The sequence below is a fragment of the Pleurodeles waltl genome, chromosome 4_1 (assembly GCF_031143425.1).
Source record: "Pleurodeles waltl isolate 20211129_DDA chromosome 4_1, aPleWal1.hap1.20221129, whole genome shotgun sequence".
Taxonomy (NCBI): domain Eukaryota; kingdom Metazoa; phylum Chordata; class Amphibia; order Caudata; family Salamandridae; genus Pleurodeles; species Pleurodeles waltl.
The window spans coordinates 270,200,086-270,214,665 of record NC_090442.1 but is presented as its reverse complement, the minus strand read 5'-3'; the positions used below and the strand labels follow the sequence as shown (position 1 = coordinate 270,214,665).

Sequence of the window (14,580 nt, the reverse complement as noted above, 5' to 3'; positions counted from 1 at the left end):
CTGTATGGTTCCTTGGGTAATTGCTGTGTTGTCCTCCATATGGTCATCTCATCACCAGTGTTATGAGGACTCCATCTTTTTTTCAATGGATTCGTAATTTATTAGATAAGGTCAGTTATTCCAATATTACAATGTCTGCTCCTCAGTACAGCCCCCAGTCTCCAACTGACAAGCCACAGAATTTTGCCAGCCAGAAGACTGTGAGCATTCCATTCCTGGCATGCGCTAACAGTTCCATTTAAAGATACATCACTTCATAACAATTGTGTATGTGTATATGTATGTGTATATATTTATACATATATATATATAACATGCAACTATACATAACTACAACAGGTTCCCTAAAGGCCTTACTCTTGTTTCCTCCATATTCATTCAGTATGCCTCTATGGGACTTGAATTTGTTTCTGACCTTCTTGACATGTGCTCCTTTTGAGCCTCTCCTCAATTATCGAATCAGGTTTCTCACTTTGAAAACAGCCTTCCTTGTGGCCATTACTTCTGTCCGCAGGGTGAGAGAGCTGCAAGCATTGTCATCTAAGCCACCCTAACTTTCCATCTATCCTGACAAAGTGGTGCTTGGCATTCGTGCCTCCTTTCTCCTGAAAGTGGTCACGCCCTTCCATGTAGGCAAATCCATCACCTTGTCTACTTTTTATGCACCCGGCATCCTTCTAAGGAAGAGGAGAGACTCAACTGCCTGGACCCCAAAAGAGCATTGGCTTTCAACCTTGATCGTACCAAATTGTTCCAGGTGGATGTTCAACTCTTTGTTGGTTATGTGGGTGTGGAGAGAGATCGGGCAGTGCAGAAGAGAACCATCTCCAGATGGAGCGCACTCTGCATTAAAATGTGCTACGCATTGGCTAACGAGCAACCCCCAGAAGGTTTACATGTTTATTCTACCAGAGCTAATGCTGCAACCACCCTGTTAGCAATCTGAGTTCCAGTCCTGGACATTTGTCAGGTGGCACCATGGGCATTCTGCATGTTTACTAAACATTACTGTCCGTAGGGACAGGCACTTTGCCCGTTCAGTCTTGCAGGACTTTTTGGTGTGATCTTGGTTCGCAGACTCGCCTCCAGGGATTGTATTGATTGGGTTTCTAAGGTAAGGAATCTGTAACTAGATGTCTCTATCAGATGGACAAGTTACTTATCTTCAGTAACGCCTTATCTGGTAGACAAGATAGCTAGTTGCAGATTCCTTAGCAACCTACCCATCTTCCCTGCTCTGCAAACTGATTTCTAGGGAAAGAGACTCCCCTTTTCAGAGCCCTAGTTTTGACACATCAGTAGTTAGTGTTATTCATGGCTCTGCGCTTCAGGTGTGGAAAGTTGTGAAAAGAAACTGACATCAGTGCGTCAGGCTGGCGCCTTTATAGGACCCGTGATGTCATATCCAGCGCAGACAACGCAGACTGATGCAGAGCCGATCAACACCACCTAAGGGCACGCAGGGGTACTGCTCGAGAAAAATCTCTTGGGGAAATTCTAAGGTAAGGAATCCTCAACTACATATTGTCTCTACCAGAGAAGGCGTTACTGAAGGTAAGTAACTTGTCCATCTTGTAAAACAAAAAAACAAAAAATAAAGGTAATAAAAACACAATTTAAGATGAATACAAAAAAAAAGAAAAGAAAAAAGTAGAATCGTGTAAGAAAGCCACGGAAACATTATTATTACCATTAAAATAATATCCTGGAATTGAAGTTTGATTTCTGTGCCTTCATTGGTAGGAAAAGCCATAGATGTGGAGCAACTGCAGAGAAATGCTGGTTGGTGAATTTGGCTCTCTTAGATCTGGAAATCCCCATGATTAGTCTTAGGTGACGGTGGACCCTCAAATTATGTAATTGACTAGCCAAACAGTCAGGTTGGAAAAGAAACTTCCTTTAAAGTTATGGAGTAAATCATGAACAGAATCTAATCTGAAAATGAAGAGCTAATATATGGAAATACAATAAAATAGGTATGACAAAACAGTTGAACAACAACCACGAGACCTTCAATGAGGCCATTGAGAAGCAGGCAATCCACAGAGGATAGGATTGCTTGACTATAACCATGGTTTGGAGAGCTGCACAAAGTTCACTTGGCAGCAAAAAAATTGCTTGCTCCTAAATGAGATCGACAAAGTTGTAATGTTATGCTAGCTTGGTGATGAGCTATTGGAGGGGCATAGGATGAAGACTTGCACCCATGTTCTTAGATGAAGAGCAGCGAGTACTTCTAGGAACTCTAAAGGACACGTAATTCCTTAAAAAGTTCCAGAGGCAATATGACAGTATAGAGTAAGCGGATCTCAAAACCCCATCAGCTACGCTAAAGAGAACCTCTTGTGCACCTCGGACTGTTAAAAAAAAAAAAAAAAAAAAAAAAAGCCCAGCTTTCATGAAATATCCCATGGGCACTCCGAACACATCTATGCAAACTGTTGTTTTAGAAATGAATTGATCAGGCTGTCATCACGCAATAATCTAAGTTATTGTGAAGATGCAAAGACCTCCAACATAAGCATGATAGAACTGAACATGTTATGCCAAACAATGACTGTGCCATTAATTTAGTGCTTACAATACCTACAAGAAAGCGCCTTGCTGATTCAGCAGCGGGTGGGTATAGTAAAGGCGTTGTAAGAGCCCAAGCAAGCCACGTGCTTGACGTTATCATGCATTGGAGGGGTGCACTGTGAGGGAAGTGGGCGTGTAATACACGGAATTGGCGCAGGGCTTAAAAAGAAGAAAAAAAAACAGAAGTGCCAACATGTCCTAAGCGCGTGCAGCGCGGGTTGATGCTTTCCGTTTGACATTCCTAGCGGATAAGAAGTTCCAGTAGGCGCTGAACTGAAATGAGCAGTTTGTGTGCAGGGCTGAGCTGTTAGTTGTCTGATGCTTTAGATGTAGTCCCGTGTGTTAGTTTTTCCACCAATGGAAATATTTAAGTGGAACTTACTGGAACTTCTTTACAGCGGTAGCAAAGCAAAGTTACTTGCTTACCTGGGTTACTTGGGTATAAATTCCAACATGGACTGCAGATAAAGACTTGCTGCAGGCAGAACTGCAAGAAAGGGGTTGTTTTTTTTAGGATTCCAAGTTCTGGAAGTAAGTCCCCACTGTAAAAATAATAATGATTTTAAATAATCCAAATTGTGTTATCCCTGGTACCGCTAGAGTGAATGCATCTAGATCCTGGACATTCAATGAAATAACGGAAATGCAGTTTGTTTTTTGTTGGACGCCCATGTCGGAGCTAAAATATGCGTTCACACAATGCAATGGTACATTTGATTTATATAGCGCTTACTACCCCTTACGAGGCCTATTGCACAAAGTGATGAAAGTGTGCATTGTAGACAAGAACTTCAGCGTCGGATGTATAAATCTGAGATTTCTCGACAATTAATTCAGTGTCCTGGACTAAAAATGATGGTGCGACAATTGGGCAGGTGGCTTGGGGGAAGGTTGATAGGGAGGGTTTTGTGGAAGTAAAGGGACAGGTTGTGTCAGGACTATAGTTCATGGTCTGTGTTACTCGAGGATCGTTATATAGTAAGTGTGACAAGCATTGCTCCTGTCTCTGGAAGCAGGGGCGTAGCTTCGGTGAGTGGGGGCCGTTTTGGGGTGCTACACCCCCACAATAAATATATTTTCTGGTAAATGCTTGGGTACAAGTGCTTTCAGTAGTTTATGCTGAGGTGTCTGTCGGATTTCACCAGAAATTTTCACACGCACTGACCAAAAAAGCGAACACACTCGCCCCCTCTCTTTTTTGAAAGTCTTCAAAACTGTTAGTTATTTTACAAAATATTGTGTTTTCCCCCTATCAGTTCATTCTTTTCTCTTTCCACTGCCCCTTAAGTGTCTCGCAATGGCCCCGCTTTACGTATAATGTATTTCAACATTATATGCCAGCCGGATTGTTGGAACATCTGAAGATCACACCCCTTAATCTTATTGACAAAGTTAAGGCCATGCCTGGAAGCACATGGACCAGGTTTTACTACGATCACTCTGAACTGACAAGTATCTTCGCTTTATACTTGGTCTTTAAACAGCACATGGGTCTCATGCTGATGTTCGCGTCCTGCAGTGATGGGCCCATATGGTAATTCAGGCTTGCCGACATATGGGCCCACACTAAAGCATGAGTCACTGAAGAAAGTGCACACAGGACAGCGTGAAAGTGGAGACCCACTAGCTTCACACTGACCTGGATGAGGCTGAAGAAAGGAGTGTGCATGGCAATGCAGGAGTACAGGCACATGGCCACAAACTGACATTGGCTTAGTTCTCAACGGGAATTTAGCAGTCATGCTGGACAGCAGTTGCAGGCTTGCAATCTCAGCCGAATTCCGTTTTCAAGGCTCATTCCTAGCCTCCTCATGGATGCAACATTCTGTAAAAGTAGACTGGAGCTCTGGGCTGAATAAGGCAGTTGCTGTACAGGCATGACTGTCTAAATCTTACTCTTCGGATGCAGGAGCAACAACACTTTTTCTCAGTCCTGGGTTTATAGGAATTAGCACTTCAAGGGAGACAGCCAAGAATTAGCTCTGGACCCATCCTTCCTTAAACATCCATCCTGCCTAAGTAAAAGGTGAACAATGGATAAGCAAACGGGGTTAGGTTATATTAATTTCAGTGGCAGGTGCCCTCCACCGAACTGGCCACTCTGATTCAAAGTTAGCACAACCATTCAGTGAGTGGGACAAATGGAGTTTGCCAATCATGACAAATGGATTTCCCTTTCAGGTGTCCCACTCCTCTTTGGCAAGTAGCCACGGAGGAGTTGCAACTCACGGAATGTGTATTCAAAGCCAGACCCCCTTTGGCCAATCAAATGGGCTGATATCCCATTTCTTTCTGTAAGGTGTGCAGTCTTGATCATACTTTTAGCATAACCAGTTTTCAACTGTTCTTGTCAAGAATATGTGACAGAACAACTAGGTCCTAAACAACTATAGCCTAAACCACTACTGCTAAACAACTAAAAAGTCTCTACAACTAAGTACTGAACAACTACTGTCTAAACAACAATTGTGCCTGAATAACAATTGCCTGAACAACTAATATATATATACATAACAACTAATAAACCATAAAAACCAAAAAGAAAACCTTACCTTAAAATTAGTTGTTCAGACAATTGTTATTCAGGCACAATTGTTGTTTAGACAGTAGTTGTTCAGTACTTAGTTGTAGAGACGTTTTAGTTGCTTAGCAGTAGTGGTTCAGGCAATTAGTGGTTTAGACCTAGTTTGTTGTTTTAAGTTAGGCTGCTCAATTCATTTAACCCAAAATGGCCTCATTGCGTCAATGAAATGGCGAATTACTTTGGAAAATGTGTACCTGCTGCAATTTCCATGGAAAGTTCCAGACTGTTACTAAAAACGAGAGTGGTAGTTCTAAGTACGTTAATTACTACATTTCTTATAGTAAAGATTTGGATAGAAACTCTGGTTAGCGTGAAAATCTGCACAGATCCACCTGCCCTACTTAAATTTCACATCCCTTGTGTATGTGAAAATCAATTGTGACTACTCGTGATAGCTCACAGTCACTTATATTGCAAAGCATGTGTTGCTGAGTGCAACAGTCTTATATTATCAGTGGGGGTGTGTAGGTAGGTGAGCTACAAAGCTCTAGCCAGATATCTGACTCCGGCTCAGCAAGAATTACTCTTGGACCTGGAGCCTAAAACAAGCAGGGCTTTTATGTGGCTTATGTCTGCCACCCACAATTTAACCTTGAACTACAAGAATTAGACCAAGCACAGCCTTCAAAAAAATGAAATAAAGGCAAAGACATGCCATCTAGTGGCTGAATTGCACAATCTGAAACCAGGATGCTTGGGCTCAGTTCAGGCTTCCCGGCTTGACCAAGTTGTGTGATCCCATCCAAAAACTGAATTTCACAGAGCCTTCTCTATTTCATTATTACACACCAGAGAACCTGTGAATACGTAGTTCACGATGTGAGTTTGATTTGATAGACTTCAATTTTCCTGCTCGCATAATATATCGAATTATAGATGAGTAACAGTGAATTAGGGGGATTTCACCAAGGAGTTCTGAGCGACCTCTGAAAGACAATGAGAGTTTTTTATGATGTCATTCACAACCCTGAGATAAAACAAATCCCCTTAATTCACTTTTTACCATGTTACGTGCTGTGTGTGATGTACTGTGTGTGTGTTAAGTTATCTTTGCTTTCAGCTATTACGTAGAGGCAGGAGGGTAATGGGAGAGCCATACATAACATGGCTTCTCTTCTGTGTCCAAAATGTGGAAAAAGAATGTGTCCTCCTGCCACCCACACCCACCAGCCTCTCTCTCCCCTTCCTTCTATTGCAGAAGCTGTGCTCCCTGGTTCCTAGCATTGCTCTGACAGGCGCTTAGAGAATCACAGCCAGAGGGACTGGAATTCTTTTACGAGGTAGCAACAGTGGGTAATAGCTTTTAACAACTGTTGCTACGTCATAGCAGTGAGTTGCTGGATTTGAATCCAGTTATTCATGCTAGTGGCTTTCTTACAGTCATACATAGTAAAAATCTAGGCCACGTGTGGGAGGGATACACGACAACTGACTTGCATCTCTTATTTCAATGGAGGCGTTGGTGTGGCAGAGCGTGGATGAATGTTTGTGTTGACGTTTAAAAACTCACTCTTATCAAATACCTCTCAATACGTGTATAAAGTGTTAGTCAGCTGTACTAAGGTGAAACGCTGCTGAATGGTAAAGGAATGTTAAAGAGACTTTATCTGTTTTTAATGTGACCTTTGTTGCTCGAGTTACATACCAAATGGTTTGAAGGCTCAGCTCGTGCACCGGCTGCTAGAGCCAAGTCCGACCCTCCGCTCGGCTCTCCCCGTTATTTTGTTGGTTTGGTCACTTCTAATTGCATGACGTGCAAAGGACTGTCCGGCCTTGTTTACACTCTTTCCCTTAATGCAGAGACGCTCGCGTGCCGGAAGCTGAATGTCGCAGAAGTCACCCAGTCTGAAATCGGCCAGAAACAGAAACTGCAGACTGTGCTGGAAGCTGTACATGACCTGCTCCGACCCCACGGCTGGACTATCAAGTGGAACGTAGACTGTGAGTACCGACCGCCTAGATACACTTGGTAAGATCCATGCATGAGTACACACTGCGATTCCGAAATCTTATGCACAGAAGGTGAAGGCACATGTTTGCATATGATTGGTCTGTGCACTGACTGCCACAACACTCATGCATGCCAGCTTATTCTCGCGCATATATCGGGTGCGCATAGCGAAAGTGGTAAGGTTTAAACAAATGTCCTAAAGTGTTCTGAGTGAAGTGGGTTCCTCGTCTAAGAAAGGTGAAAAATAGAGGTCAAATGGTGCATTTCATGCAACTTTTCCCAAGGAAAGTGATTAAAAGGTATTATGTTAAAAGCCAAAATTTGAAGGGGTGTGAAGTAGTCAAATACTCACATGCATGGGCATTTCAGGCGTATAATATCACCAGGGACAGCCCTTTATTCAAAGCTTCACTCTCATTTCCAAAGAATGATGACTGTCTGTCAGCATCCGGCTCAGCAAAGGTCAGCCTGACCCACTCACCTTATCAAGGTCAGGCAGACAGGCGCTTTGCATGCACTGATGCACAGGCACCCGGCAGCCTGAGCCAAGCTTTGCAGGGCTGAAGATTTCACAGCCCTGATAGTGTAATCTCATCAGCCCAAAGGATCAAAATTAACAAAAAACAAAGATATCATCAGCTTGACAAATCCCTGCATTGTACCCCTACTCCCCCTATGACAGAGTGTTACTGATAGAATCACACCAGACCACTTCAGGTTTAAGTCCTGAAGTGCACGGGGCTGAGTGCTTATCAATAATGCCTCGTCACAGAACAGATGAGGTCAGCAAGTCTCACTGACACCTCCCACTCTGTGAGGAGTTAGGAAAGGTCCTTATCTTATTGGTGTTCCATGACGATGTCAGCAAATGAGGAGGTGGCAGGATCTTCATCCGTTCCTTCCTCGAAGCCTTCAGGAGCAACTAGGGCCTTTCTGCATCTTCCTCCTTCCCACTGATGTCACTGCCACATCCTGGTAAGTACTTGTTGAATGTTGGATGCATGTGTGTATGTATGACTGTATGTGTATCTGTGGTTGTGTGCATGTGCTTGCGAATGGTGTGTATGTGTGCATGCTTGTGAGTGGATGGGTGTGAGTGAGTGTGGATGCGCATGTGTGTGTGCTTTTGTGAGTGGATTGGTGGAAGAGAGTATGCATGTGTGCCCACCCCACTACTCATGTACGTTTTGTGCCACGACTATCACAGTACAAGCTGATGCATGCAGTGCCTTTATTCTGGGAAATATTCAGAAATTGAGGGCCATCCAGCTCCAGTACATAAAATGGGGCCCTTTAGTTTCCCTCAAAGCTTGCTTCTGTCATGTTTACAGCATTGTATCAGCCTTGACCTTCTGATCATTCCTTTGTATTTGGAGAAGAGATGCACAGAGCTTCGCTTCTTGCCCCACGTGATAGTGGATCATGACATGGAGGAATACTGCATTGTCCTTTGCATATCAGACCACCGGATTGATGTTTCAAGCCAAGGCTCTGCCTTCACTTAGGAGATACCTTTAGCAGCTAAGCTACTTACCCTGCTTAACCCAATAACAATAAAATGTGACCTGTTCCAGAGTCCCATTCTTCCAACTCATGACTCTACAGACCAGGTCGAGACATTGAGTTCTTGTGGAGTAAAATGAGAGCGTACCAATCCAGGACAGTACTGAAAGGCTATAGCCAGGCTATAAAGCTCCCAGAACTCTGTACATGGTGATAGACAATTCTGTAAGGAATTAGCCCTCGTGGTTTAGCAGCTGGGATTGTGATTGTGTTGAACATAGTTCTCCATCCTCATCATCGGGCTCGTAGAGTTACAGTTGTTGTGATTCAATAATAAATGGAGATAAGTGTTATGTCAACTCCTAATCTGTCTTGGTGAAGTAGAATAAGTGTATTCTGGTGCAGTTGACCTCAATCAAAATAACCATAGCCATCCCACCAATAGAAGACCAGTTTGAATTAGTTGTTAGAGCTATGCAATTCAAGGGGCATGCAGAATACACGGACACAAGGTGAAAGAACATCCTCATGTGGGTCTGATAAGCATTTAAAAGAGAACCAGAGAAGGACAGATCTCAACAGTTCTTCAGGACCCTCTTATTGAACCATTCTCACAATGGGCAACAGGAAACTGTCCCTATCTTGGCAAAACAGCTATCCGTGCTGTGTTCAAGGGAGATACCTGGAAGACCAAATGTTCAACACACAGGCATGGGCCTAGATAGTTTGCATGAGGCAAATAATTGTGCCCCCTCTGACCTCCTAAGAGGGAAAGTACTAGTATTGGATAACACATGCCTCCCTCATACAAGTACAGTCGTACATAACAATGTGAGGCGCCCAGGCCAAACTGAGCATTGGAGCATTTTGGTAGCTGGCAGTAAGTATTCTTTATGTAACTTGTCTATTCATCAGTTCGGTTTTTATCAGTGGTCGGAGACGTTTAAGCTTGGATCCACTCTGGGTTTGCAGATATTACTGATTGCCACAGAGACCTATATTGAGGTGATATGAAAGACCATAAAAGTTGATATGAGAGAAAAAAAAATCTTCCAAACCTAGAGGATCGAAATTAACAAAAAGCCAGAATGCACTGCTTTCACAGAGATTGATCCATTGATGACAACATAGTCCAAGAACCAGTTGGACCTTCGTTTATCTCGTATGTGTGGTGGAGCGCCTCATTATTACATCTGTAATAGATCAACATGAATGACAGAACATCAACCGTGTAACTAGAGGACCAGTGTATACGGTAAAAGTCCAGAAGCATGAGACCATTATATGTGCTGTGTATTATTAAATATGTTTATGAAGAGGTACCTTGCTCTTTATCGTACCCTCTATTTGTGATGCAGCACTTCGGAAATAATAGCAGTGTTGTTGTACAGGTGGGGCAGTGGAATGACTCGCACTCGGCCTCCCCTTTCTTAGCTTACTTTCAATGTTTACGGTTGTTCTAATGGATCGGAGGAGCCTCCACTTCACTGTTTATGCAAATGCCCTGTGCGTTTATAAAATCTTCCCACTTTAATGCCATTATTTTTACTGAACCATTGACTCTCCTGAAGGCGTACACAATTTTGTACTGCACTACTGAAGGTCTGTGACTACTTCTGGCTTCTCAAACAGATTATGTTGCAAAGGTTCCAAGATTTCTCAAACACAAAAATTGCAGACATCTGTATGTGGCCTGCAAGTTGATGAGTCGAATCCCGGCAAAGCCTTCTCAGCATTTTACATCCCCAAGAGTGGTAAATTGAGGGCCACTAAATACCCCTGTTAAATACTGTTCTTAGAAATGGTGAAAACAGCTCTGAAGCACAATTGAAATCCTGATAAACTCCCAGACTGATGCAGCACTTTGCACAGGCATCGATGAGCAATTTCTTTCTTTACTTTAGGAGATGTTGCTTGGAGATGTGGCCGAACGGCCATAGCTGCCGACTTCGGAACTTATGAGCCAGGTTCGAGTCCTGTCTTTGGCTCAAGATCTCGTGATTCTAGACAAACCACTTAATCTCCTTCTGCCTACAATAAGTAATTACATGAGAATGAGTCAGACCTCGTGTACTGTAAGCTGGTGTTTATGAAAATTTATTTCAATCCCTAGGCCAAGTTCACGCTATGTAAACCTGCAAAAAAACATAAAGACAAAAGTAACATACACCCTAAACCAAGGTTTCTTGGCGCTGTGGAGAGTCCTGCCAACTCAGTGCAAGCCACTTACCATACTAATAAAGCCGAAATGACGGGAAACAGACATATTTTTTTTTTGCATTCCTAGAATTTTGATAAGGGTGGACTCCACCGTTAGATGTATAGGGAGAGTATTCCAATGGATGGCAGCCACGACTGAGAATCCACCTAGAATACTTCAACAGGCTTTCGTCAGAACTTAGGTAGTTATTCGTTTTTGGTTCACTGATCTCAGCTGGCGGGAGGTCTAGTACCACATGAATTTTAAATGCAGCAGTGAGCGATATTGGGTGCATGTTGCTTTATTTACGACACACATGGGTTTATAAAAAAATGCGCTGTTTCATAGAAGGCCAATGTAAGGATTCGAGCAGTTGATAGGTTGCAGACTCAATACAGTCCTAGCATAGTTCTGGCCAAATTTAACTGGATGCAATTGAAATGATGGGAGACCAGGATAAATGGACATGCAGTAATCCAGCTTGGATGACATAAGTGCATTCAGTATTTGGAGTCTTTGAGGTAAAGTAACTAGAGAAGGCGAGTCAAGAAAATCAGTTGGTTAAAACAGAATTCCACCACTGCTGAGGTTTGACTTGACTGGGTTAACTGCCTGTAAGTATTGATGCCGAGATTTGTAAATATGGGAACAGGTGAAAGTCCCAATACATCTGGCCAAAAATGGAAATCCCCAAAAGCTGACTGGATAATAGGACATTCTCCATCGTGTCCCTATTGAATGTAACACTGTTTGCGCTAATCCAGTGATCTACCTTTTTTAGCCAGTCCTGTAGCTAGTTTTCGGTATGTTTTTCATCTCCAGACATCTTCATGATAATCTGGTGACATCTGCATATAAAATCTTACCAAATCCAAAAGGCTCAATAAAATGTCCAAGGGGGTTCATATACAAATTAAATATTAAGGGCAATAGCACAAATCGTTGAAGCCACCAAACTGCAAATTTTTTTCTTGAAGAGTTATGTGATGGGAGACTAATCCTATTGGTGCAGTCTGCTAAGAAGCAGGAGAACTGATCAGGAGCTAGATCTTTTGTGCCCAGTTCACTGAGCCTTAAAAGCAGCATTGAGTCATTTTAAGTGTCAGATGCTGCTGACAGATCAAGTAAAATCAAAACAACGGAGGGTCCGCCTCCAGCACAACATTGTAAATCGTGCAGTGCTGATAGCGTGGATAATTTCAACCTATAGCCTCAATGGAAGTCCAATTGAGAGGAACTTAAAAGATGTTTTTTCTCTACAAAACTTAGAAGGTGTTGAAAACCGGTCTTCTCTAACAAATTCATAATATATGGTAGTTGTCACACAGGATGATAGTTACCTAGATTATCTGGATCTTCAGAAGTGGATGCACATAAGTTTGTTTCAGCAATTTAGGAACCACCCCAGATAAAGAAGAATTCACTATTGCCCAAGACCAGTCTGGATTACGTAGTGTCAGATTCTTATGTAATGCTGGAGGTAGGCGATCAGTTGAGGATCTACTAGTCTTGTTGTTTGAAACCACCTCTGTAGACTTTGAAATACTCACAACTAAAGAAATGAATCAGAAAATCCCTGGGACAATACAAAGGACCTTGATTGTAATATTAGTTAACATTAATGTTCTTAATCTTCTTTACAAAGAAGTCAATGAACAACCTTGCACTGAATATTATGGGGTACTATAATCTATAGTAATGTGCAACTTTCATTACAGTACAAAATTGCCACAGAAAGATTAGGAACAATAAGGAATTTATAAGCACACACTCTTCGTAAGATCAGTCTATGATCCTATGTACCCAGTCTTTTCTCATAAAAGCCATCATGGATGTATATAGACTTTCCAGTAGTGATAATGATTTAATTATTGATTTTCCTGATTGTTTTGTCGTTATCTGTGCAAGCTTAATCCCTTTATTACAAGTGATTTATGGTGTTTTTTGTTTCTCCCATCCTTCCAATTGACTGTTCAGATCACTTTTTAATCTAATTTAGGTTCAGAGCCTTGCTTTTGGGGGGGGGAGGAGAATGAGGCAATATGGATTAAGAAATGCAAGTGGGAATCTCTTGCCAGGGAGTCCCTTCAAAACAACCTTGGGGTTTCTGTTTTGCAATGCACAGTCATCCACCCGAAGAACTTTTAGGATTGACTATCCTTTGGACTAACTCATCAAATTACTTTTGCCAGACAAAAAATCAATGCTGCCAAATTTCAGAGAGGGTAGTCAATTGAAAGAGTTGCCAGTCCTAAACGGGTCACCTAAAGGTGTGCATGGAACTGGATTCAAGAATAGTGCCTAGGAAAAAAAGTTCAGTTCTTGAGGCATTGTGGCATTTTATACTCCTTGAGTCGGTGCGGCAAAACTATCAAACATGCTGCCCTCTTTATCTGAAGGAACCTAAAAACCAGGACTGCAAGCACAAAATGTATATGTTCAGTCAGTCTATTATTGGTCCTTTCCATCATGATCTGCTAGTATTTCTCTCAGCATATTTCTGGAAATCCTCTTGGTGCGTAGGATGATCAAGGATGATCAATATATTTTATTAAATTCTCCCATTATTATTGACTTCATACATTTGAATCTTTTTATGGAGCCTTCCCTTGCCTTGAAGACTTCTCTTGCAAACCATTATTTATTGATGCATGTCAGGGTTCAGTCGGATTGAGCTCCGTAAGGCCTACTGGTCCCAGGCACTGAACAAAAAAATGTGAGATTGTTCCTGTTCATTTCATATACATAAACAATAATGTACATCTGTAAAATGTAGCCTCAACAATATTCTCTACTACATGTCAAAAGACACATCTTATGATTTTAAATGTATACGCTTCAAGTACAGTCATACTTATGCTCCTAGTCTACAAGTAGTATAAGGAGACATAATTATATGGACACCTTCACGGTGCAAGAATGTCATGCTGTATATTATTTCAGGATCAATCCTGCCTTGGGAGTATTCTGAACCAGTCATAAAAAAAGTTGTAGGCCTCAGTCGGAGCCAATACATAAGTTCAGAGCTGAAAATTCACCCTCAGCCAACTCTTGTTCTGACATGGTCAAAGGGATATCAAATGCCGGCTTCGTGACTGAAAAGCATCACAGGCACACTTGGAGCAGAGATCAAAATCAAGAGGACTTTTGACATCAAGGGCTGACCTATAAAGCTCCTATATTGGAATAACTGGTGGAGAAGCTTGATGCTTGACAAAAAAGGCTCTTTAATCACATGGATACTAACATAATTTTGACAAAGCCTCCACAAAAATGCTCTCTCATAGTACATGCATCGAAGAAATGGCATCTTCACAAACCACTGTAAATGACGCACCCCAGATAAAGAATGTCAGTGCATAGATGTGGACAAACTAGCTGCTGTAGGTGCGGTAATGCCCTGGCGCATAGCAAATTCTGTGGCGTTGCACTCATAATACCACAGATGCCACTGGAAAGAAAAATGAGGCTCTAATAAAGCATCTTCATGAGCCATACAGGAAGTGTGGTGAAGAACATGTGGCTGAAGGGAAAGTAATCTCTCATGCCAACATCTACTATGCACTATACGCTGTAGATGTGGCCTCACGGGGTAAAAACACATGCATATGCTTCATAGACACACTTAGCTCAGGGTGTCAGACTTCAAACCAGAGGTGCCAAAAGCACATTCTCAATGTTCTGTTTGATAGGAAGTATCTTTTTGGCCCCCAGTTGGATGAAATGTTAGAAAAAAAATGTAAAGGACACAAATTGCCAGGTTAA

At 42.1% G+C, this 14,580-nt stretch overlaps 1 protein-coding gene across 3 annotated transcripts in view; it reads left to right on the top strand.

The window, feature by feature from the left end:
• PARVB (parvin beta) overlaps positions 1–14,580 on the top strand; it is a 431,399-nt gene that overhangs the window by 255,866 nt on the left and 160,953 nt on the right. For all 3 annotated transcript variants that reach the window (XM_069228284.1, XM_069228286.1, XM_069228287.1), the window contains exon 5: positions 6,962–7,102. In XM_069228284.1, coding sequence (XP_069084385.1) covers positions 6,962–7,102 — 141 coding nt within the window. The remainder of the gene's footprint in view (positions 1–6,961; positions 7,103–14,580) is intronic.